Source organism: Lynx canadensis, chromosome B2 (assembly GCF_007474595.2).
Source record: "Lynx canadensis isolate LIC74 chromosome B2, mLynCan4.pri.v2, whole genome shotgun sequence".
Taxonomy (NCBI): Eukaryota; Metazoa; Chordata; class Mammalia; order Carnivora; family Felidae; genus Lynx; species Lynx canadensis.
This window is the reverse complement of record NC_044307.1, coordinates 19,977,961-20,004,921: the sequence shown is the minus strand read 5'-3', so window position 1 is coordinate 20,004,921 and position 26,961 is coordinate 19,977,961. Positions and strand designations below refer to the sequence as shown.

At 37.3% G+C, this 26,961-nt stretch overlaps 1 protein-coding gene and 1 pseudogene across 14 annotated transcripts in view; both read right to left on the bottom strand.

The window, feature by feature from the left end:
- Positions 1-26,608, bottom strand: part of SLC35B3 (solute carrier family 35 member B3) — a 39,580-nt gene extending 12,972 nt beyond the window's left edge. For 4 of the 14 annotated variants that reach the window (XM_030314871.1, XM_030314872.1, XM_030314874.1 and 1 more), the window contains exons 1-11: positions 26,523-26,586; positions 24,604-24,729; positions 22,240-22,383; positions 20,461-20,754; positions 18,105-18,226; positions 14,607-14,761; positions 13,220-13,327; positions 8,619-8,716; positions 6,565-6,657; positions 6,045-6,156; positions 2,822-2,891 (exon numbers count right to left, since the gene is read on the bottom strand). In XM_030314871.1, coding sequence (XP_030170731.1) covers positions 2,822-2,891; positions 6,045-6,156; positions 6,565-6,657; positions 8,619-8,716; positions 13,220-13,327; positions 14,607-14,761; positions 18,105-18,226; positions 20,461-20,661 — 959 coding nt within the window. In that variant the 5' untranslated portion in view covers positions 20,662-20,754; positions 22,240-22,383; positions 24,604-24,729; positions 26,523-26,586. The other 10 variants (XM_030314873.1, XM_032593115.1, XM_032593120.1 and 7 more) reach the window with 10 other exon arrangements.
- On the bottom strand, positions 9,566-13,207 carry LOC115513606 (annotated as a pseudogene).
- Positions 26,609-26,961: the final 353 nt, after the last annotated feature.

The following is a 26,961-nucleotide window of genomic DNA, read 5'->3' as shown; positions in this document are numbered from 1 at the left end:
TTAATGGCACAAATTTCCTTACCGTCTTAAGAGTTTAAGAAGGCATAATGAAATATAAATTAAGATTCCTTTCATTTTAAAATACGAAAACTTAAAAAATGATTACCATTTGGGGAAAAATACCCTCAGAGTATTTTAACATGTAACTGATTTTCAGTCAGAATTCCTTATGGCTAGACCCTTAAATTATCACGGGCTCTGTTACACCCACATATGCACATAACAGGTTAAAATTACCATCAGAATACAATGGAATTTTCAGAACAAGATTAATATTCCAAGTATATTATACTCACACAATATAAGTGATATCACCAATAACACAGAAACTAAGCTGTTTTAACTAGCATTACTTATGCTGAAAATGAAGATTAATTGGATTTTTTTAATACAGTGGAAGCAATTCCAAAACTCAACTGCTACAAAATAAGGCCAAAATCTTTACGAGTTTATACTCAAAACTGTGCAAACAAGATACTGTACAAATTTGGTAAAATCTACTTGTGTTTCTTACGTTTACCCTATTTAATCTTTAAGCTGCCAAATTAAATTTCAGTTTTATGAGAAAAACTATGATGGTTTTATTATTTTATTGTAATTTAAGGCATGCATTATTTTCCCTTCAATTAAAAAATCCAAATCATTAAATCTTTTAGCACTTCTTTGATGAATAGTAGCTATTTTTTCTGCGACACATACTTACAGGTTGCAGGATGACTCCTTTTATTATGCTGTCTATATTTCACAGAAAACTTAAAGCACGTTTCCTCCAATACTCCTACTAAATTATCGGAGAAAAGCCTAAGTTTTAAAGTTTCTGTAAAGACTTACTCCAACCTTCACTTCCCTCTTCATAACAAAATTCTAATAACACATTTATTTAAAAAAATCACAGAATAATTTTTATTTATAATGAAGTTATTCTTTCTAGACTTTAAATCATCAGTTCACTCTTATAACAGAGAATCATTTAAATAACACCACCAAAATGGAATGAAAACAAAACAATCTATTAATTGATATTATTATATCAATTTCTTTGATATGTCATAATGATATCCAATTAGTTTTGCAACATGGTCCATTTCCAGTGCAATTCTCAACAGGTTGCTAAGAAATGTCAGTCCTTCGCACTGACATTTGATTCTAAGGCGTGCCAGATGTGGCTCTCTTGATTGCTTCAGAAGTCAAACGGTTAAACAAGTATCCTGAAGAAAAGGCTGACTTCGTAGGTGACCCATCCACAAATGGGTAGCATGCCTTCAGATCCTTTGGTTTTTATAATAATCCCTTTGGAAAGTTAATTACTTGATGATTACTCCCTTAGAGTTCTGTTTTAAACAGGATGAATCACTCACTATACGGTTTGTGCCAACGTCCTTGACTTTCTCATTTCCACTATTTTGTTTATCAGATCATATAGTGCTGGTAGTCTTAGTTTATCCATATTTTTGCTGTAAACATTGAGAAATATACCAAGGACAACTAACAAACCAGACCAGACATACCTAAGAAAAGAAGGAAGGAAAAAATATTAATATCAAGGTAACGATTTATTGTTAACCACAGAACTTGGTGATGAGTTAACAATAATTCTTCAATAAAATAAACATTTTGTTATTGGAGGGCCACCATGACACTAAAATAAAAAAAGCCAGTATTTTTAGACCAGATTAGATAGAATTCCTATTATTTATGTTAAGTATAGGTACAGAGAAGATATTTTACAAAATATTAAATATAGTTCATTTGAATTTTGAGGATAATAGCAAATTCAAGTCCATGTCCTAACCAATAGTCTTAAGAGTCTAAACACTGAATGTGTAAATCTGCCAGTGGCCATCTTGGGAATTCAACAATCTACCCAGTTATCCCAGTTGGGTGGGACATACAGAGGTAAAAAGGGGCACATCCTGAGAAAGTAGGGGAATTACATGGGTTGCTATAATGTATACCTAGCACATGCACAAAGAGAAACTGATTACAGAAAACAAATACACCAACTGAAATTTATCTGTGGTTAACTTTAAGCTTATACATTGATAATTTCTAGGTTTGAATCTTCTCAATTACTAAGCAGCATAAATTGAAAGGATACTAATTTTAAATGTATACCAGACAGTAAAGAAAACAGTAAATGCTTTATAAGAAGCCATAAACTAAATAAACTTACAGAATAGATCTCTACCTCAAATCTTTGTTCTAAGGGGAACAAATTGTTCTAAGGGGAACAATAAACTTAACAACTTTATTTATTTTTTTGTTTTAATGTTTATTTTTGAGAGACAGAGAGGGACAGCGTGAGCAGGGGAGGGGCAGAGAGAGAGGGAGACAGAATCCGAAGCAGGCTCCAGGTTTTGAGCTGTCAGCACAGAGCCCGAGGCAGGGCTCGAACCCATGAACCATGAGATCATGACCTGAACCAAAGTTGGGCACTTAACTGACTAAGTCACCCAGGCGCCCCTAAACTTAGTAACTTTAAAAACCACATATATATATAACATATATAATTTATGTATTACATACATATAATTTATACTTTTGTACTAGGGCAAGGCAGAATCCCTTCATCTCAAGACATCACTCACGTTCACTTATACTGGAAACAGGGTCATGCTAGCACTGGAACCCTAGTTAGGCAGTTTAAGTGTACAACATGATTTCTTCAAAATAATTACATGCATTTCTGAAGTAGCAGAAGACACGTCAATAAAGTATGGCTCCAGATAAAACTGATTCTTTATAAAGAAATTAAGGAAATATGAAATGTGAAACCAGGTACCTGCAAGTAGAAAAACTTGTTGAATTACAAACTACTTACTGAAATGTGAATGGTTTGGAGAAGAACATAAATGAAAGTACGATAGTCATTGCTTTTCTTCCGGTTGTCACTGTAGGGAGAAAAAAAGGTTGCCTTAGAATGTGCCTACTAATATCTATCTTTTAGAATATTTTGGAAATCATTTCAACAAATATTAACTAAGCCTGCTATGTGCCGAGGTCTACATGACACGCTAAGAAAACAACAGAAACCAAAAAACAAACAGAAAGTTGCTGCTGGGGTTATGGAGTTAACAGTCTGGTAGAGGGTAGAGACATTAAATCATACAGTTAAATGTTAAAGTACAACTGTAATGAGTACTTGATAAAGGCCACGACACTAGTGGGGCATGTCAATCCCTTAGAGATGCTTAGTCTGGCAGGAAAGAAAGGCTTTCACGAGGAAGGTATGATTAGGTAGAACAGGTATTATTCTTTAAAAGTAGTAAGCTAAATTCCTAGGAGTGCTATCTGCTTTCACTCATGTGGAACTTGAGAAGCTTAACAGAAGACCATGGGGAAAGGGAAGGAGAAAAAAATAGTTACAGAGAGGGAGGGAGGCAAACCATAAAAGACTCTTAAATGCAGAGAACACACTGAGGTTTGATGGGGGGTGGGATAGAGAGGAAGATGGGTGATGGGCATTGAGGAGGGCACCTGTTGGGATGAGCACTGGGCGTTGTATGTAAGCGGTGAACCATGGGAATCCACCCCCAAAACCAAGAGCACACTGAACACACTGTTATGTTAGCCACTTTGACAATAAATTATATTAAAAATAAATAAATGAAAGTAGTAAGCTAAAGGATAAAGTAAGCTAATATCCTAATACTACTGGTCATGTCTGGGTAAGACCATGAATAATCTTGACATGGCTGTATTAACCTTTACCGGTCTTTCAAGTATTATTTTAAGTCTGCTGTTAGGCATGAAGCCCTCCTCCCTGTCCCAGCCAGGTAGAGGTAGGACTCGGCAAATATCTCCATGGCAGCCCTGTTCCCCGCCTTGCATTATTACTTGCTATCCTCTCTCTGGACTGTGTGTCTTACTTAGTTCCTTGTCTTACTCATCCTTGTATCCCCAGACTACAGTCCCTGGCACTCAATGTCCAATGCATGAATAAATGAACTCCAAATGAAGAAAGTTTTGGAAATGTGTCAGAGCCTGACTCCCCAGATCTATTTTTCCTTCTGTGTTATTTTTTGTGCTCTATTTTTACCTGGGCATACCTTCCTTTCCTACAGTCAGGTGTGGTCATGTGATTAGGTTTTGGCCGGTGAAAAGTGAGAAGTGCTGTTTCTAGGGGTGTGTGATTTCTAGGAAGATTTTCTGAAGACAAAGGTGTGTCCTTCATCTTCTCTCCACCCCACTGCCTGAAATGAGGATGAGGACAAGCTGGCAGAGAAGACAGGAGTCCGGCTTCCTGATGAACGTGGAGCCACCACAGCAGTTCAGGAGGCAGGATCACATATGGGTTAAGAGCATAGGTCAGGAGCCAGACTGCCTCCGTTGGAATACTGATGCTGCAACTTACTAGCTGGTTGACCACTGGGCAAGCCACTTAACCTCTCCGTGCCTCTGTTTACCCCTTGTAGAATGGAACAATAACAGTGCCTACTTTATTACAGGACTATTGCGAAATGAAAATGAATAATGTATGTGAAATGGCTCTGGGTACATAATGAAGGTTATATACATGCTGGCTATTATTATCGCCACCGCATTTCTTTTACACGGAAGAGAAATAAACCTGTCTGCACCTTTAAGACAAGGACTGCATCTCATATTTTTTTATACTAACTACAGGGTTTAGATAATACGTATCAACTGATATCAACCCCCTTTTGAAGAGTTATCATCTTTAAGCGAAACTGGAACCCGAGCTAAGTATATGAATTTGTAATCTTTCTTGGTAGTATGAGATAACTTGACAGATTATACATATGGCCTCACCTATAACTAAATGCCCTCTGTTTACCATCAGCAATACAAACTTCAGCAGGGGAGTCATATGTGAGCAAATAAAGAGAAAGTTTAGGATTTAAATCCATTTGCTTAATTTATTCTGTAGTATTAAACTAAGTATTCCCTTAAAAGTATGAAATGTTAAAATCAGCTATAAATGGCTAATGTGTGTGTGCATTATGATGCAAACCTTACAAATCTCTGATAGAAATGTTCAAGTCCAACCCAGTCTCTTTCCAAGAGAGAAATGAAGGCCAGAGAAGAGGAAAGAATTACTCTCCAGGCCACATGCCATTAAGCATCTGAGCTGGGACGACGTTCTACCTTCTCTGACATCCCAAACCAGCCACACTGCATCCAATCCTGGGCTCCTTTCAGCGCTCTCTCCATATGGGAGATGCTGAGTGCATTTGTCATCTGGACCATTCACTTGGCAAATGGTATGAGGTTAGCACATGGAATCATCTATCTTTTTCACTGGGCCTCACCTGTAGCCTCTCATCTGTTTTCCTGACTCCTCCAAAGCATAACAAATATAACTTCCATTCCTCTAAAGTGCCAAGCAAAGTTCCTGCACAAAGCAGGTGCATAATAATTATTAGTGACAAGAGAAGCTAATCTGGCTAATGCCCCAGAAAGGGTACGAATGAAGGTCCAAAGTTTTGTTTGAAATATAGCTGCCATATTTTCCGTGCATCAAAACTAGAATTTTTGTTATAAATTAAAAGTGTATATAAAAGCAGCATTTTTTATTTGGCCTATCACACTTTAAAAAAATTTTTTTTAATGTTTATTTTATTTTTGAAAGAGAGAGAGAGAGAGAGAGAGAGGCAGAGAGAGAGGGAGACATAGAATCTGAAGCAGGCTCCAGGCTCTGTGCTGACAGCTCAGAGCCTGATGTGGGGCTTGAACTCACAAATTGCGAGATCATGACCTGAGCTGAAGTTGGACACTTAACTGACTGAGCCACCCAGGCGCCCCATAGCCCATCACACTTTTTAATAAAAAATTCTTTTAATGCATTTAAAAGTTACTATTTAGATATATATACATATTTGATTTTAAAATTAAACCTTCAAATAAATAAAATATTATGAGGAAACATCATTTTCTTTAGAATTTTAAAGAAATACCATAAGCCAAAAAATAAATTGATGAAATACAACAATTTTCTTTTTAACGCAGAGTAGACACTGCCCGTATCTTTTGAAAATGAGAGTCAGAGAAAATTTAAATGTAAGCAAGTATATCATTCATACCTGTTACAGCAAGAAGTGCACCGAAAATTTTAATCAAAGCCAGAACAAAGGAGATTCCAAAATACCCAGTGAGGGAAAAAAGGAAAGCATAACCGTAGGTCTGAATTGGATTCTGCAACATATAAAAAAAGCCTGTTAGGAAAATGCAAAACAAACCCTGAGGTATTACAAATGAAATAAAACTACAGATTTTAATCAACCTCCTGAGTAGTAATAAGCCATTCAACAATGCAGTCAAGCAAAGATTCTTATTTAGTTCCGATTTAATGGAAAAACAATGATGAAATTAAAAATCCCAACTTTTACACATTATGCATCGCTTAAAAATTAACTTATAGGGTAGAGCAAGGATAAAATAAATTTAAATATAAATCATTTCATTTCTGAAATAATTTCTGATCTGCATATATTATATTAAAGGAGTTATCAAATTACATAAAAATAATCTTTTTGAACAAGAAATACAGAGGAAACTATTTAATGGGAGATGTTTATTTTTAAAAATATGATTAGTGTTTACCTTTGAACAAAATGTTACTGCAGGGCCTAACCCACTAGTGCATGTCAATCCCAGTAAAATGTACACAAAACCGATGGAATACGAATACAAAACCTATAGTAGATAAAGTGGAAAAAAATGCTATCAAACCAAAGGCAGAAAATGAAGGATTTTTAATACATGGCTTAATTAATTAAATGTGAAGAACAAACCATTTTTTAAGTAACATCATTATTTCAATACGGCCTAACTTTGTCGAGACGATGACGGATCCTGTTTCGAAGTTTACAGCTTTTTTTACATATAAGGTAACACAGCAGTACTGATCCTTTCATATATATGGTCACATAATATTCATTTTTTTGCCTGGCTTAATTACTGAACTCAAACCATATTTTATTGTTGGGGTTCTAAAAACACATATAAATAAAACAAAATAACTTTAAAGCTACTTATTAAACATGAAAACACCCAAACGTTAAATTTGCAAAGAAATTAAAATATAAGGAAAATAAGCAGTATCTGGCATATCTATTGCTTCGTTTCCCAGTTTTCCTACCAATCTTTCTATCCCGGTTTAGTATACTCTCAGAACAGTCAGCAGCAGCATCGTCATCAAATTTACAGACCTGTGATGCTGCAGGTACTGTGTTAACAATGCTGTCTATGAATAATTCCACTTACGCCTCAACCTGCAGATGAGGAAATTAAAACTTAGAGACAGTAAGTCATTTTCCCCAAATAAGAGAGCTCGCCAAGTTGGGATATAAACTGAGGTGATCTTAGCCCAGAGCCTAAGCTCTTAACCATTGTACTTCTAACTATTTACACTTCCTTAATTCTCTGATCTTGACCTTACCCAGGAAGAGTGGTGACGATCATCAAGAAAACTTCTGACCCAGATTAAAGACTCCTTTAAGATGCTCACTCTGCTGACAAAGTAACAGGAAAGACCATTCCTATATACTCTTAATGTAGTATGTTCTGTCTAGCAAGAGGTTGGTTAGAAAATTAATGTAAACATACATGTGGTAACTTTCCTATACATAAATACCAACCAGGTAGAAGGTATAGGGAAAGAAAGAGCATTATTAGCAGTAACAACAGCAAAAAGATGAAACCCCTAACAATAGCTTCAATAAGAAATATGGATTTATATGAAAAAAAAAATTAAAATCTAAGGGACATTGGGAAAAAAAACACTTGAATAAAAGGAAAGTCATACCTTATTCTTGGACTGAAAGAATCAAGTGTATAGATGTCATTCTCCCTAAATTAAGTTATAATTCAGTGCTATACCAATCACAATAGCAATGCGATTTCTAGTTTATTTGGGGATATGAACACCCAAGAATAACCATGGTAGTAATATTCTGAAAAAGAAAAGGAACATTGCTGGCTAGTCTTAGCAGATGGTACATGTATGACAAAGCTGCTGTCATCACATGGTTTGGGTGCAGAAAGAAATCCAAAAGAATATAATTCTGAATCCTACATTACGCTATGATATGATAAAGAAGGCACTTAGGCTGAAAAGTGGATCTTTCAATAAATGAAATTGGGGCAAGTGGATAGCCATATGGAAGAAAAATCTTTTAAAGTGTTGGCTAGATCGAAGCTTTAATTAAAAAGGAAATCATAAAATGGATAGGCAACCTGGGTAAAATTCTTAAATCTTAAGAGATGGGAAAGCCCTTTTCAATCATAATATGTTTCCAGAAGCCATGAAGGAAAGGATCAACCATATAAAAATCACAAGCTTCTAAATGGAAGATAATACCAAATACAAAGAGAGGAGAAAAGTGATGTAACAAAGGATTTTTTAATATGTAAAAAACTCTAGAAATAGGGAAAATATTCATCAAATATTATTCAATAAGCTCCATAGTGGTAATGGTATTTTTACTTTTTCATTTCCTGTAATGTTTGCATGGATTACTTTTGTGAAAATAATGATGACAAACCAGTTGGAAAATGCCGTGCCAGTCTCCAACACCAGAAGTGGTTCGCAAAATGAAGCACGTCACCATTTCTGAGCCTGTCCATCGTGGAGAAAAAAACACCAGCGCACTTACCATTTCTGAGTTGGAAGCATTGTGTAGTTTCATGGCTTTCTCTTGAACGTTCCCAATGACGGCGTCCGCACACAGTGCCAGGGAAATAAGGATCACACCTTCAAGAAAGTGCAGAAAAATACAACCTCCTTATTTAAACATGGGAATGACACTCAAGATTTACCAGAGATTTAACTTGGCTGAAAAACCAAAGCAGATCTTAAATCACATTTGCTCAGTAAAAATGGATTATTTTCATCCACAACCAGCTATAATTGGGCGCATAGATGATAACGTCAAAAAAAAAAAGGTAATGGACACTAATAAACTACATTAAAGTTGTCACCTTACTGTGTTTCATTATTATATAAAATAATAGTTCTGTTTAGGTTAAATGTTTGAAAGGAATACTCTATTAAACACATACAGAAGAAATTCTTAGGAGCTCTATCGGGACTGGTAGTTAGTTAATTGAAAAAATCAGATGAGGATGGAAATCATAAAAGAAATTACCTACATTATTAAAACATTTAAAACACATAAACATACACATAGTTGCCAAGGTCTTTTCTTTGAATATGTGTCCTAACGAAAACCATACTCATAACACACACCGTTAATGATTTCCCAGTTGTTTTCGTTAAAAAGCATACAGGAAAACACAGGAACTTCGGACACAGTCGGGGGGCAGAATCCCTTCACGCTTTTATGATATCCTGCTATTTTTACAGTTGTTTCCTCCACACCTAATTCAACAATGATTCTGTTGACTAGTCAACCATATTGTTTCAATTAACAGAAACAATTCTCTTCAAACTCATTTTTAAACAATTTAAAAAAAAATATTTACTTTTGAGAGAGCGCAAGTTGGGGAGGAGCAGAGAGAGGGGGACAGAGGATCTGAAATGGGCTTTGCACCAACAGCAGTGAGCCTGATGTGGGGCTCGAACTCGTGAACCGTGAGATCATGACCTAGGCTGAAGTCGGACGCTCAACGATTGAGCCACCCAGGTGTCCTTCATTTCTGCACAATGCAAGCAATATTATTACCTAGTTGTAACAGTACAACTGGCATGTACAAATCTGAAAATCAACACACCAATGCGAATAGGCACATCTACCTAAGAAGCAGGTGGTTGGTTACCTGAAGTGTTCAGGACACCGGTCACCAGCCATGTGCTTTACAGAAAGAACAAAAAGCAGCCTTGGGTACGTCTGCGAGTCTGCTGGGACCTATGGGAGTCTCCCCCTTTTCATTTTTTTAAACAATGCAGAAGCAATTACACGGAGGAGAAAAATATATGTGCATGTGTGTGCACTTGAGAATTTTCAAGTTTTCATACTTATTCTTCAGTTTGCCTTTTCATCATCTAACTTTGTGGTATTTATTACCTAATCATACATTTTTATTCACCAAACTTGATCCTGAATGCTCTTTTACTTATTTCAAATATGAAACCTGTCCTTGAAACAAAGACGGGCTATTGTTGAAGACTTGAATACAACATCCTCGCTCCCGGCAGGCTATTCAAAGACATTCTAAAAATGTTTTGAACAAAGGCAACACAGCATGAAAATGCTTGAACTACATTCTAAGGGGAATATTTAAAGGCAGACATTTATCTGCATAAGTAAATTCAGATATATTCACTTTACACATTCAAAGTTTTATTTATGTCTATCTTAAATAACTACCTAAACAGTTAATCCAATCTCCTTTAGATAATATATTATTACAGATCAGAGACCATGATAAGTGCTCATCAGTTATTCTTAATGATGAAGTATGACCAGGTTCTAATTTTCTTACAAAATATTTCCATGGGAGTTGGAAAAGGTCAGCGGTCATGTCACCTTGAGAGGTTGTGGGACCACCGACACCACTGACACCACTTCAGCCCATCTTTATTGTCACTTTCACCCTCAGCACGTGCATGTGCTTTCATTCATACCCACTGTTCCATCACCTCAGTCAATCCTCCCACCACCTCTGTGTGAGGCAAGTTATCATCATGACCTCTGTTTTAAGGGGAGAGTACAAAGGGGTCTGGCACTTTAGCCAGGGTTATAATTTTAAGTGATCTGAACAGAATTTGAAGCCGTGATTCTGACTGCAAATTGTGCCTTCTCTAAAACTGCTTTTTCAATAAGTAAAAGAGTCAATTACCTCAGTTTCCATACATAATTTTCCTTTGAGAGTTGCTGACACGAAGCGTTCTTGAAAAATCTACACCATGTCAGACACATCTGTAACTATAAGCTTCTCTCTCAGAGGAAAACTCAGTGAAGTAATGATCACCTGTACTCTGAGCAAAGTTGAAACAGATGTTGTAAGAGGTTCCATCAGAATCTTTTGGTTGTTGAAGGGTTACTCCAAGAGGCTGTGCTGGTTACATTTAAATCCATTAACTTAGCCTGGTTAACCAGGTTAGTAAATAAAGAAGGCTGACTAACAGCCATGAAGAAAAATTTTGATTCTTAGGAACAGCAAAGCTGATGTAAATCATTTTCTTCATTATGTAGTACCTTTTTCTCATGAATAAATTTTTTCCCTTTCTTCAGAGTTCCTATGAACACGTAAGTATTTTATTTTATTTTTACTGTCCTCCCCCCTGTTGAGGATCTACTGGCAATAAATGCAACCATATAAAAGCATAAATTATGAAAAACATAGCCATGATGTGCCCCGCCCCTCAGCCCAGGCCCTAAAAAAAGCCCTTCTGAGGGAGGGAAGAGAAGAACTGCCTAAGAACACTGTTGCCCCTGGGCCTGTGGGAGAAGCCAGGTGCTGCTTCAGCATATCTGGTAGTCAGTAGAGCAGGACAGCTCACACAGCTGGCCCTTGAAGTCCAGGTCAATGGTGAAGTCCAGATCTCGATTATTATTGGCCCTGGGCTGAATGTCAATGGTGCCAAAGATCTCTCCGCCTGTTTTCACTGTCAGGTGGTCCTCCATGTAGAACACTGTCTGCTCCCAGTGCGTGTGCAGGGACTCAGGGCTGGTGGAGAAGCCTGTCCTCTTGGGGCAGCAAGTAAACCTGATGTTGAAGTAGGCCACCAGGGCGTGCTTCACTTGCAGGCAGAAGGGGGAGGTGAAGATTAGGTCTTCCACCTTGACAGTGTAGATGTCCACCTCCTTCATGAGGCGGGCATTGGTGACCAGCTGCTTGGGGTCCACCACATCCACCAGGGGCTCTCTGATGGCGATGTCTTTGACACAAGATATGTCAAAGCCATATATGTTCTCCCACCAGTGGATCTTCATAGTCTTAGTACAGCCGGTCTTCAATGGTTGTCACATACAGCATGGCTCAGTCTGGGAAGATGAGGCCATTAGGTGTCAGCCACTTGTCTGGAACACCGTATTGAGCATCGACTTGTAGAAGGGGCGGCAGTCCATCTACTCACTGATGATGATGTCTACCTTCTTCACTGGAACCTCTACTTTCTCCACCTTCCCCTTGGTGATGGTCACCACACGGTCTAAACTGTTGGTTTTGACAATCTGCACCACATAATCAGAGATACTGGAGCACTGGATCCCAATGACCAATGACCTTGCGGGCTCCAGCCTTGGCAGCAAACATACAGAGGATCCCTTGGCCAGAGCCCACGTCCAGTACCATGTTGTCCACAAAGAGGTGTCGGCTATGAAACATGGAGTTTTGGTACATGAGGGTGAGTGCCTCATCTTTCAGCATCTCTTTCGAAATGCCAAAGTGAGCACTGGAATCAAAGTAGTGATCTTTGCATGTCAGCACTGGGCTTCCTGCTGCTTTCTGCCTGGCCCCAGGTGACCTCCATGATGCAGTCCGTGGCCTTGGCTGCTGCCACCTTTACCTGCACCTACTCCTCCTCCGGCCACCAAGACCTGCCCTGAACACGTAAGTATTTTAAATACTACTTTTGTCAGGCTAGGAGATGGGATGATACTAAGCTTATGAATAAAACTCAACAGTATAAGAATGACAATACTGTGTATATAATAATATAATAATTTCTCTTCAAGGTCGTTAGAACAAAAACAATATTATAACACATTTTTTATTCTTATTTAGTTCTAAATATAGAGAATACCTATTTTGCCTGTGAAAAATCTAAATTTTATTTGCAAAATTCCACGGGACACACAAGGAGGAAACTGTTCATGGTGGAAACTTCAAGCACTGTAAGGTTATAGACATATTTAGAGTACACAGTTCTATGTTAACATATAGCATAACTTTTCCTCTTTAGCTAAAATAATGACAAGTAAATGTGCAATTTAAATTTTTTTTTTTTTTAAAAGAATAAAAAGTTACTACTGTGATTCTCCTATAACTAATGTGTATACTTCCGATTCAGCCCATAAGAAACTCATCTATCATGTACTGGATCACAGAAGGTTTTGACTGGCCGCACAGCCTTTTGTCATGTCAAGATACCAGAGCACTGAAAAGAACTGTTACATTTGCAGGGTTGTAATATTTTTACTACATCTTATACAGAAAGTCCGAAAGCTTTATGTCAGATACAAAAATCATAGATGTCACACTATCGTTTAAAATTCTCATGAAATTATAAAAGTTCTTACTCTAAACCCAAATGCCTGTAAAATCTGAGCAGCACAAACAATTTCCTTACCGGTCAGGTTGAAATTTGGTGCAACCGTGCTGTCAGCTAGGGTGAACCATATCAGGCCAAGGCTCATACATATGGCAGCAGACACATCTGCAATGTTGTAACGCTTCCCTGTGTAAAATAAATGTAAGCCAACCTCATTATGCACACGCCCACTTGACACAGTTTTAGATCTATGTGTCTAACCAAGTATAGCAGGATCTGCTTTTTATATCCAAAGTCAAAAACATACGAAGAATGCTTAGATCAGTGCCTTAGACAGTCACAGAAGGGCTTCGGAAAATTAAATTACCAATGAGCAGCAACATGTCCTTAGGAGTTAGATATGAGATCCTACCTTATCTGTTACGGTGAGTAAATATGAACATTTAAAGTGCATGGACATGAGTGCCTTTTTTACTTCGTGTATATTAGAAGATTCTGAATTTTCTTACAGCCCATACGTTTACAAAGTAACCAGAGCAATTTTTTCAGGCTGCATAATTGTTTAAGTTTGCAACTACCATAATCAGAATTGGTGCGAATGAACCTATTTTAGTAGATCCACATCTAAATAATAAAATCATGTAGTGTAACTTTTTGGTAAGGATTGTTAAGGACGTATTACACATGCATGTGGTTTTTAATAGGGAAGGGTATCAGTACTTTTTCCTGCATCAACAGTTACCCTGAAATTATACATGAAGTAGTTGACATCCATACTTTCATTTCAAAGGGCTTTTGTGGGAAGGCCTCTAATGTAAAAAATGAAGTCAGGCTGTGTAAGAACTTTAGTGAAATAGAAACCCTTGATTGTCAAAACATGAATATTCTGCATGACTGTTATAGAAACAACAAAAATGTGTTCCACTTGCTATCATTGCTTCCTCTTTCGCTCCTATTTCCACATAGCCTGTAACTTAGTTGGGGCTCTAGGAAGTCAGTGAGCCAGCAGAGTTGGTAAAAAAGCAGTTCTGCTCAGGTTAACCTTTACTTTAGTGTGAGAACTGTCCGTGTGTATGATGGAGGTAGAGAGAGGAGCCCTGCAGAGCAGAAGAATGAAAGAATTGAAAAGAGGAGTTTTCTAGGTATTTCTGAGCTACGTCTTCAATAGATGAATGCAGTATTTCTGGAAATGTGATGGATTCCAGACTAAAAGAAAAAGTAATTTAAAAAAGTACTATTTTTATTTTTCCCCAATCCAAATTACTGACGGCAAAGACTAGGGGATATTGCAGAAGTATCAGTGTTTTTATAATACCTTATTTTGATACAATGTCACTCAGAATTGTTCTGGTATTTCGAATGTTCATTAAAAAATATTAATTGGAGTTTCAGGTTTTTCCTAATGCTAGATGCCATAACAGATCCTATTAGTTTCAAACAGTATGAAAACATATCATTACTATACCTTGAATAAAAACTCCTCCTAGCATAACAGGAATCAATTTGCAGCACTTGAAGATGACTTGGGTGGGATAATTCAGGTAGCCCAAGGAAGTATTTGATAACCCCATAGTACCCACAGTTAGAAAAGCTATTATCATGTAGGTTTTTCCTGGTATTCTGTAAAAGACAATTTTTAAAATCTTCATTTTGGGACCCAATTCACACTATTATAAGATAATGTGTTTACAATGTGTAAATGTCTAATTTCTGATGAATATTTCTACAAATACTGGTGAAGTATCACTATTTTAAAGGTTATCACGCTGTATTCATACAGAAGAATGTTGGTAAAAGCAACAATTTACCCTTATTTAATTGATCACAAGTGAGAACTTTCAGCTGTGTGAAACACGGTGTACCACAGAGTTCTACAGATTCTTCTGGATGGTCTGAAACGTTGGTAAGACGTTTTTTAACAGCAGTTCTACCTACGTATAAAAACCATCTTGACTAAATTTGGAAAAAAAGAGTTTTAAAAAATATTGACCTCCATAATGGTAAAAGGAACCTTAACTAATTTTCAACTTCTAAATTGTTGTTTCCTAATGTTCCCATCTAGCATTAGGAAAAATACGTCTAGCCCTTCTGCTAAAATAACCTGAGCAGAGTACCTGCAGAAAAAGTACATGGCAGTTTAAAATGCTGAACGTGATTTTTATTACCACAATGTCATATGGGTGAACTCTAATTCTGTATTCCATAAAATGTTACAATTAGCTTCAAGATGAGGTATCTGATTCCCCTCCTCACGATCCCAAATCACTACCTGGGGTCCTATCTGAATTTCCTAAAGGGGATTTTTAATATGACATCTTCAGAATTTTGCACTATTATTGTGCACTTTGGCTATTTAGTGGTCTAAAATAACCCTGTACACTGGTGTGACTAACACGTGAAGTACTATGCACATAATTAGATTATGCTGCATACTTAGATGTAGCTTCCATTTGGGATTAAATCAAGGCAACAAAATTCCTCCATAGTTTTTATTTGGCTAGATATAAGGCAAAATAATTTACTGGAAAATTCAATTAAAATGTATCCTTCCCGTTTACATTTCAATTTTCAGGCCTTTCCTACTCAACCACTAATAGCGTAGTCAACATTTAAAGTCCGTGTGGAAATAACGTGGCATGCCCATATGCATCAGTGGAGAACACAAACACTGATTTACGTGCTGTCTGTGGGGTCTAATCCTCAGTGAGGCATCATCAGGGAAGGACAGCACTACTCTTCCAGGTAATGACAGAAGTCAAAGTGGTCAAATTTCCTCAGAGATAAATTGCAAATAGTGGCCAGAAAATTAAAAAAAACCTCAAGTCAGAAAAATCATAAGGAATGTTGATTAAAAAGTAGCATAACACAGGTTGAAAGAAAACCAGCCTGAAACTCAGGAGACCTATATTCAGAAGGTTGCAACTCTGAGAGCAACTTGCCATAGAGACTCATGAAGGCCCCAGCCTCCTCCAGGGGTGTTCGCTCACTGGTGAAACCAGGAGGTTATTAGATTCATCATCCTGCCTCTGGGGTGCTCACTGGGTCTGTTTTATTTAGTATCTCAATTTCTTACTTCTTTAGACATGGTGGGGAAATTGTGACTTTAAATAGCCCCTTCAAAACCAATTTGACAGATCTTCCTTAAAAACTCAAATAAAGTAACAACAAAGTTACAAGGTAATCGGGTGAAAAATAACAAGTAGCAGGTTCAGGGTATTGCAACTTACAATATGCTTTACCACACATTATGGAGTGGTCCTCAAAGGTCAGAGAACTTAAGAAACTCCCTTGAGGTCTTAGGACAGCTAATTAGAGGCCATGCCAAGAGTCAAATACATGTTTCCTGACTCCATATCCTTTTCTCTTTCAAGTACAAGGTATTCATATAAACATAGGAAGAAAGGGGGGAAAAAAAAACTAAGCAAAGAATCTGGCTAACTCAAGATTTAGAGAACAGTGGCATTTAAATAAATTCAGAAATCTGTGACTGAGCATATTTTCATCGTAACATACCTTTAAAGACTTTTTCTAAAAATGTTTTTAATGTGCCATGGAAATGAAAAGGTTTCAACTCATAATTATCTTCATCCGTAAATTCTTTTCCTACACTCCTTCATTTATGTTTAAATCAAACAGAAATGATTTTATCTTTAAACATGTTACAGTCATGTGGTTTAAAGGCAGGGATAAACATGGCCGGAGGCACACTCCCCATCTCATTTGGGTAGATGACAGAGAGGCGTATCTTGGTATCACTTTCCATTTAAGAAAGACAGCGTTAGATTCTTTTACTTTGAAAACAGACGTCCAGCAGTTTGCAATTGGTAATGAATCATCAGGTTTTCCTACATATTAGTCTTGACAGATATATTTAATTACTTTTTATTCTATCACCTGTGACTGAGAATGGCAGTTTTAGAGCATGAAAATAATACAAATGCTATCCTCAGACTCAAACATTTTACTATGAATGCTCTAAAAATTTATTGGCAGTAAAGAGGTTGAGAACTATGAATTAGGACTATGAAGAAATACCAGTGGTACAGACTTAAATATTTAAAATTTTATAGTTATCTTCTTAGAAATATCAAAAATATATTTGTAAGAAAAATAGCAGCTGTGAAAATATCCTATTTTTACTGAAAGATTGAACATTTGTATCAATGAAGATCGAATGTCAGTATTATAGCTCCTTTACTGCATTTAAACTGCCCGATATATACATGAAATGTTCACATATTAAAGTCTGATATGACAGGATAACCACACTTACAGAAGTTACATTCAATTTCCTAACCTCCTCTTGTATATAATCAGGTTTTTATTGCACATTGTTCAGTATACCATTAAAAATATTTTGAGATATTTCTCAAATCTAGATGGTCAATTTAAAATACACTGTTAAACAAGCTCCTGTGGTTTTGATGAAAACACACGTTATGAAATTTCTCTGATGTCTAAACATGCAGTCTCAGGTCCTGGACATTACAAATACAACAATATTAAGCAGAGCATATCCCACCAAACATTAACTGTACATTTCAAAGACCACTATAAAAGTGGCATTGATAGTTCATTTCATCACTTTGATCTTAGTAGCACTGTAAGTCTTTCAGTAATCACACCCACTTCAGTGAAATTTATAAAAACACTTATGTACACTTGATACTTTCTCCCGTTTCAAGAAGATACATTTACTGTAAGTTGAGCCTAAACTACATTTTTCTGATAACATTACACTGTAAGAGAGACCACTTTTTTTCAGGGTATAAAGGAAATATATTTAGTATTTTTTAGTAAGTTGATTATACTGATAAAAATTCTTGGGTATTAGATATGTTTTATTAATAGGAAATATGTATATTGCATGTATAATATACTCCATATTCCCAAAACACAAAACAAAAAATTTAACTACTACTAATGAATTTAACTGTCAAAAAAATAAAAACAAACTACATACCTTCTCCTTTTGTCCTGAATAAGCTGAAGTTCTATTAGGCCAAATATGGAGTAAAATGCAAACTGTACTAAAGTTAGGTACCAGCCAAAGGACTTAAAACCCTCCATTGAAAATATTAATTCCTGTCAAGAGATACATGAATACTGTTAAGTTCTTGGGCAAACCAATTTCTTCACAATAAATTCCTATAAACACAACATTAAAAATTTTTTTTTTACATTTATTTATTTTTGAGAGACAGAGAGACACAGCACAAGTGGGGAGGGGCAGAGAGAGAAGGAGACAGAATCCGAAACAGGCTCCAGGCTCTGAGCTGTCAGCACAGAGCCCGACACGGGGCTCGAACTCACAAACCGTGAGATCATGACCTGAGCCGCAGTTGGACGCTCAACCAACTGAGCCACCCAGGTGCCCCTATAAACACGACATTTTAAAAGAAACCAAGCCTCACCACCACCACCACCAAAAAAACAAACAAAACAAAACAAAAAAACCCACCAAAAATCAAAACACCATCCAAATCACAAGGCACCTCAAAGGTAAAATTAGAGAAGTCCAGGAGGCCTTTCCAAAGAACTGAGTGAGAAAAACAAAGGGAGGAAGGCTGGCTATAAAGCAACATTATCCTATGCTTTGCTCTTTAAAAAAAAAAAAAAAAAAAGATTGCCAAAATTAAAAATTGCCCCCAAACATTGAGAAAGGTCCCTGGGTCAAGAACTCCTTTATGATACAATAAATATATTTCATTAGAAGTTTATTATCTCAGACCTGTTTTTTCTATAGGAATTTAATCAGTTCAAACCAATGTTATTTTTTGGAATATCTGGGCCACGGATTTTATGAAATTTCTCCTTGTAAATGGTTACTTATCTAAACACAATGTTGTGTCATGAAGTAATATTTATATTAATTGTTAATAAGCCATTATTAACAAGTCATTAAGAGGTATTCCAATAGTTATTTGGCTTAATCCAATAAATCACCCTCCCTCATAAACTCTGAACTAGATACTGTGTAATTCCCCAAATTTACTTCATGTTCAAGTACGTCTGCAAGGTATTTAGGAATTTTCTGGCACATGAACTAAAAAACATGAAAATAGCTTTATTAAGTATGCTAGCATTCAGATATATTATGCATACATATATATATATATATATAAATAACTTCATTACAAAACCCCACCATTTTCTCTAAACTATTTTAAAGCTTTTCTTTTTTTCATTTATTTTTGAGAGTCAGAGAGCAAGAGAGAGAGAGCACGAGCCAGGGAGGGTCAGAGAGAGAGAGGGAGAGAGAGAATCCCAAGCAGAATCTGCACTATCAGTGCAGAGCCTGACACGGGGCTCAATCTCATAAGCTGTGAGATCACGACCTGAGCAGAGATCAAGAATCGGACACTTAACCAACTGAGCCACGCAGGCGCCCCTAAACTATTTTAGTATGCTAGCAACATCAGTTGTCACAAAGTGAAAGTGATGTTTATCTAATTTTAAAAGAAGTTTTGCATAGATTATTAAGTCTCTGCTCATTAATCAAACAGAAAAAGATTAATATAAATTTGTACAGCAAACTTCTAATTCATTTTCCTTTCTAATGACTAACTCTGCTCCCAGACTATTTGGTAACAATGGTATTTTGAAGAAGAAATGAAATATGTCTTAACAAGAAATTGCAACCTTTCTTTGATAAAATTTACTATTTTTCATTGTTCTTCATTGTGATATCTGAATGTTTGTATCATCTTCTAGTGGGGAAATTAGTTATTATAAATACTATGATTTTTAATTCATGTTTTTATTTCACGCTAATACTCCTCATAGCATTTTTACAAGGTAAGGAATAATCAGTTCTACCATCTTCTTTATTTATACTTCCTTTTATATTTCATCTATATATGATAATCGAAAAGAATACAATAATTTTTAAATCACTCTAATGAGCTCCAAGAATCAACCATGGGCTAGAATATGACTTTTGTGTTATTATTCAATTTTATTGGAGAATTATGTTCCAAAGTATCAGCGAATACTTGAATCACTCTTTACAAACACATGGGTGCATATTACCCCCATTTTGTTAACCACAATAAATAGTTCAAATTGTGTTCATAATTTTAATTTTTTAAGATGGTCTCTGTTCCTCTCCCATCTGAAATGTTCAACTGTGAAATTTTGATCCCTGAAAAAAGGAGCACACTAACTTTTAGAAAGTCTTTTTCCATATTTAAAAAACTCAAAAATGTGAATAAACTGGTATCCTATGGAGAAAACTACCTTTGGTAAAACTATTAGTAATGCTCTTATTGACCTCAACTGTTATAAATAATTAGCATCTTGTAAATAAATATTTTTACCTGTAAATATCCATAAATTAGGTAAAATACAAAAACTCCAGCAACACATATGAAAAACTGAGTAAGTTTGTTAAATCTGCTGAGATTTATGCCAAGCACTACAACGTCATCTATTGACTTGATGTGTGGTGACATTGTCTGTGTTTTGGGAGGGACAGTTATAGAAATATATTTCCTGGAACTGTTGAACTTGAGATCCATTGTTCTTGTTTTGCTGCATTCAGTGCTTCCAAATTTATCTTTGTTGGTTTCCTCTCCTTTGTTCAGTGTTTCTTTTGCTTGCTGAGCCAAGTCCTAAAGAAGGAAATTAGCAATTAAAGCAAAACCTTTGGATAAGATACTATGCTCCAAGTAATAGTTCACATCACACTTTAAAAATTATACAGGCGAATCTCATTTTCTCTAGATATTAATATAGTAATTCCTCTATTCAAACTTCTAAGCAACCAAAAACAATGTCTACTCTCCAATTTATGTTTGCCTGGTAAAGACCAATATCGCTAAACATAATGCCATTCTCATTCCCACAGCAAACGTCAAAAGCTAACTTAGTGTTTATTTTTTATCTTTGTGTTTACTTATCAAAGAAGTAAATACGCTTTTACTGTTTTTATATGTATTAAGGATATAATTCTTAAAGCCCATGACAGTCTATGAGTAACATCTTCAACATTAAAGTTGATCTTTAATTGCACAAAAAAAACTGATGCTCCCTTAAATACTAATACAATTTAAAATATACTTGCTAAGGATGTTTTAAAATAAACAACTATAAGTTACTTTTAAAAAAGCTAGATTTGTCAGAGACTATAGAAAGGATGATATGCTTTAGCAACAGCATTTCTTAGGTTAAAAGATGTTTCCTTCCTTTGGAAATCATTTTAATTTAAAAAGTCTTTGGGGAGTTGTTCAATGGATTTCAAGTTTCAGTTATACAAGATGAGTAAGTTCTAGAGACTCATTATAGGACATAGTGCCTATAGTTAACAACATGGTGGTGTGCACTTAACTTCTTAAGAGGGTAGATACCATGTTATACATTTTTAACCACACACACATACACACACACACACAGGCAGACACATGGAAACTTGTAGAGATGACAGATATATGTATTACCTTGATTATTAGGTGATGGTATCATAGGTATATGCATATGTCCCAACTCATCAAATTGTGTTATGTTAAACATGTGTAGTTTTTTTTTTTTTGTATAAAAATTATACCTCAATACAGCTGTTTAAAAAAAAAAAAGAAATAAAGAAGTCTTTGGGATTATAAAAAGCTGGAAAACATCATTTTTTGTTAGTCTGTGGAAAAAAGTCATGAGGACTCTGTAGATGACTGTCAGTTTCTCTTTGGATTTATATAAACTGAAAAATGAATTCCAAGTACAGGGTGAGGAGAGAGCAGAGTTAGGACAACTAAACACATTTGTGATGAAAAATTATCCTAGAAAAGACTGTCTTTCACAACCCCAATGGGGACTAAAATTCAGACTAGTTGAGTAAAGAGGATGGATAAGGATAATTTTGACAAAACTGTCTTCATGGCTTAAAATGGCAAGACTTAGTCACTCTGTGATCACTTCTCCTTTGCTGATCACAGAGATTAAGCAGGCCATCTTTAGTAATTTAAATATGGATCCAGGTTCTGAATACACCTTGTAACTAACCATACTCAGGCATCAAAGAACATTTGTTTTACAGTGCACCCACCAAATTTCTAAAGAGAAAAAGCATAATTTTAAAAAGTTTTACTGTATTTCTTTTCCTTTACCTGTTTCTTCTTCTTTATATATTGTTCTTCCTTCCCACACTATGTTTCAATCACTGCCATCTCTGAGTTAAGACTTTTTAAGACATCTGCATTGCAGGACACCCTTGAGATCTGACTTTCTTTATAAATCATGCTTCAAATGATCTTGAATGTAGAAGAAACAAAAACCTGAGTAACTACTTTCCACATGTGTAGGCATGGATACAGAGTACCATTCAAATAAATCTGATCCCCCTTAAGCTTCTCCTCCCTCCACATCTTTCAATCAAGCCCCAAACTGCCCACAATGGACTACTATTTCATTCCAGAAATAGACCATGGACTTTCAAACACCTCTACCTTATGTTAATGATGTTCTTTCAGCCTGATGTCTTCTTTCTCTAGGTCAGGGTTTGAAATAAGCTTTAGCGTTCCTTCCTTTGTGATACCCTCTCTAATTCCCCAGCTGGGAGAGAACAGAACTGAAAAGGCAAGACTCAAATCCTACTTATCTCTCCGTTCTTGGGATCCGGCATACTCTGCACCCTAATAAAGGAACCAAATAAATTGGCCCTTCGTCTGGAAGTCCTGAAACCCCAGTTTGCAATCACCCTGTCTACCTGAGTATGATTTTTCAAATGTACTGTGGTGGTGGCAAACTTTGTGAGCAAAACTAAAAGTCTTATGGAAAACAGGTTGAGTAGGATGTGCAAATATTGATTATATATTTACACGAGAGAATAAATAAAACTTCTAGAAGACCTCTTTCCTGCTTTTGTTAGTATCAAAAATTTCTCCCCAACCATATTCTGCTGAGATGTTTGTAATTTAGCAAAATGCCTGGCATATTGCAGTGACTCAAAAAAATTATAGCTACCCTTATGAGAAAGCAGTACAGCATGGTGCTTTCCCTATGCTTTGGATTTTGACAGATCTGAGTGCACGACCCAGCTTTGCTAACTGATTAGCTGAAGAACCTTAAGCAAATTCTTTTAACCTTTTTGAACTTCAGGTTGTACATCTTTAAAAGGGGGGGGGGTGATAAAAAATGTGCCTATCATAGAATTTTTGTTAGTACTAAATGAAATACATGTAAAAACATCTGGCATATAGTAAGACCACCAATGTTAACTATTACCCAACTTTTTTTTTTTTAAATTTTTTTTTTTTAACGTTTATTTATTTTTGGGACAAAGAGAGACAGCATGAACGGGGGAGGGGCAGAGAGAGAGGGAGACACAGAATCGGAAGCAGGCTCCAGGCTCTGAGCCGTCAGCCCAGAGCCCGACGCGGGGCTCGAACTCACGAATCGCGAGATCGTGACCTGAGCTGAAGTCGGACGCTTAACCGACTGAACCACCCAGGCGCCCCAACTATTACCCAACTTTTTAGAACTACTGCTAGTGCGATATGGTCGGCTGCTGGGAGACTCACTCCTCTGATGTGCAGTTGGAAATATGAATCTGGACTTCCAACCCGGACTTCTCTTCTGAAATCCAGATCTCTATTTCCAAATGCATCTTTGAAAGCATTTCTACTCATGAGTTCCACTGGCACCTCATTTCAAAAATGTGCAAAGCTGGGAGTGCCTGGGTGGCTAAGTCAGTTAAGCCTCCGACTCTTTATTTTGGCTCAGATCATGATCTCAGGGGTTCATGAGTTCGAGCCTCGCACTGGACTCCATGTTCTCAGTGTGTAGCCTGGTTGCAATTCTCTCTCTCTGCCCCTCCCCCATGCTCTCTCTCTCTCTCAAAATAGATAAACTTAAATAAATAAATAAAAGTCCAAAGTTGAACTATGTTCACCTCCAAACAAACCTGCCCTTCCTATGTTCCCAATCTCACTTATGGTATCGAGCAGAAAATCTGTAAATTATGTTAGATTCTTTCCCTTTCCTCAAATTTACACTTGCCAAGGTTCCTGTTGACTCTACATCTGTAAATGTATTTAAAATCTGTTTCTGAACCTACCATTAGCAGCTGTTTTCTCTTGCCTAGATTACTAGGCATCACTAGATTACTGTTTATAATCTCTTCTTCCCTCTCTGATCCCTCTTTCACACTGCTCAACATGAATACCCACTATGCTATACCTCTGATTAAGGCCCTATACATTACAAGCTGGGTGATTCTCTGGACTCTCATAGCATTTTATAAAATTTTTTACAAATACCTAAATCATAACAGCATAACTTTTTGCTTTTATGGTTGCTTCTCTTAGAAGCTTCTGAAATCTTTAGGGGAAGAGAAGATATCATCTTCACTATGTTTCAACACATAACAAAAGTGTAAAATATGAAATGAAGGAGTCTATTGCACTCTAGTAAGCACCAATTTAATCAACAGAATTCTGCTCCTTTCCAACAATTTGCCACTTTCAACACACCTATTGGCAATCTTAGGAGCCGCAGATCTGTGCCAGACATGTAGAGTTAAATCCCTTCAGCACTGTCACTTCTTGGACATCTGTGCCAAAATATTGACATCTCCACTGAAATTTCCCACAAAGCATCTGAAATGAACATGGAAATAAATTCATTTCTTTTGCTTACTTGAGGTACCAGTTCCAGAAAACCTGCCTTGCAAGCTTTGCACTTAGAATGCAGTTTTATTAATCAGAACATCACTGGTCAGATCACATGACTGATGAAGGAAGACACTGTAAACTCTGATACCCAATAACTGTGATCCTAATGTGTGAAACCTTCCGTTTCAGACATTAATGATGGATATCAATCAATATCCACAGAACCTAGGCCAATGTCCTTTCGATGCAGGAAAAATAAAATCCAGCATAGAATTAAACCTGTTTTCAAATTAAATGATCAACATTTTGCTCTGCTTTAGACATTCACAGTAAGCCTTAAACTAAGAACAAAAAACCCCACAGGTGTGAATCACTGCCTGGGGCCTCTCCTGTTCTTAAAGTCAACACATATATCTAACTTTAGTTACTTGTTGGTACAAAGCAACTGCTAAAATGGGAAAAGACAGCATTTTCAGTATATACTGACATCTAAAAATTATAAATAACTGGTAATAACATTGGTTTGCAATGACCCACTTAAGTTAAAAATCTTTCAGTTCATTTCTTAATCTAGTTCTTTTCCAGTCTTTAGAAGAAAAGTCTCCCACTACTAAAGGGTAGAATATGAGGAAATTACATTACAGTGTAAATAACCTGAACATACTTTACTCTGTATTTTGTCATACTCGTTGTTACAAATAAAATAATCTTGCCATTGTATCTACATTAACTGGACTCGATTAATTGTTCACCTATGGGTTATGGTTATAAAACAACAAAAAAAGGGGGGCTCATTTCTTTGTACACACTTCACTACACGAAGATCAAACAGGGTACTCATTTTTGACAGTTACTCTATTTTTTTCCAAGGGATAAATCTAAGCTTTGGATTTAATATAAAGAAATTAAGTACAAATAACACTCATCCAAATTATTTTCAAATGCTGCCGTATCTCTCTCTTCCAAGGCCCAAACTATCCCAATTCACTTAGGAAAACGTGAATCCAAAAATCTACCCTCGACATCGACATGTGAGACCCTACCTTAGAAGAAATGCATATGCCCGACACTAAAAAAACCCACTGTCAGCACACCAAAGCATTCCACCTCCTTTCAGTATTTCTTTAAAAGAAAAATAAAAAGGCGGGGGAGAAAACTAAGCTGCAAAGACTGGAGAATCTGCATAACTTTTAGTGGAAGATTATGACATAAATTTAATAACCTGGCAAGAACGATCACCTTGCACCGCAAAGCAGATGGACAGCAGAAGACCCTAAGTACTTTATCTAACGCAGAACCCGGAAGTAGCTCTTCACTCAAAAGCAGTCTTGGGAACCCAGGCGACTGCCAGTTCTCCAGAGGCCCCTCACTAGTCTAAAAGGCCCTCCTGGAAGTGGCCTCACGCCTGAGTCCACAGACCGGGGCCTGAGGGGGTTCTAGCCTGCCGCAGGGCGCAAAGGGGACAAGGAGGGACACACACTCCTCCCTAGAAACCGTGCCAGGTTTCCGTTCTTTAAAAAAGGAAGTCATCCCCGCCCTCCGTCCTGCCCTCAATCCCCTCGCCGCACGCTCGTTATAGATGAGGAAGATAAGCTGTGTCCAGGTTCTCTGGGGAGGGGAGGGTCTGGGTCCCGAACACGGCGAAAAGCCGGGGGTACACGTCCACTCCAGAGCCGTTAAGCCACCTGAAAAGGTGACCCCAGCCCGGGTGGCGCCTGCCAGACGGAGCGGTCTCCCCCTCCCCAGGTCGCCATCACCTCCTTCTCCTCTCCGCCTACCCCTGCACTTTCCACAGCGGCCGCCGCCTCCTCGCAAGGTGTTCGCCTGGCCTGCGCCCGCGCGCCACTTCCGCCTACGTGTCCCCGCGCGTGCGCAGCTGTGCGGCCCCGCCCCCTCGCCGGCCTGGGGTCTCTCGCCGCAAGGGCGCGGTTACTTTTCGCGCATGCTCTATCTTCTCAGGAACCTGGGTAGAGCGCAGCCAAGGTGGGCACCGCGATGCCGGGAGTGCGTTCCTGCGCCCACTAAAATTTGCTTAGGAGTGGGGAGCGCCGATCGGGTAGAGTGTTCTTATCCTTTGATCGGTCCTCGCTTGTTGCTGGTCTCTGAGCCTCTGCAGCCTCCGGGTTGCTTCGGCCTCGTACTCCCGGGTCCCTACCCCCGTGGGCCACCACGCTGGGGGCCACTTCCACTGCCATGGCCCTTTGCTGATATTTGGGA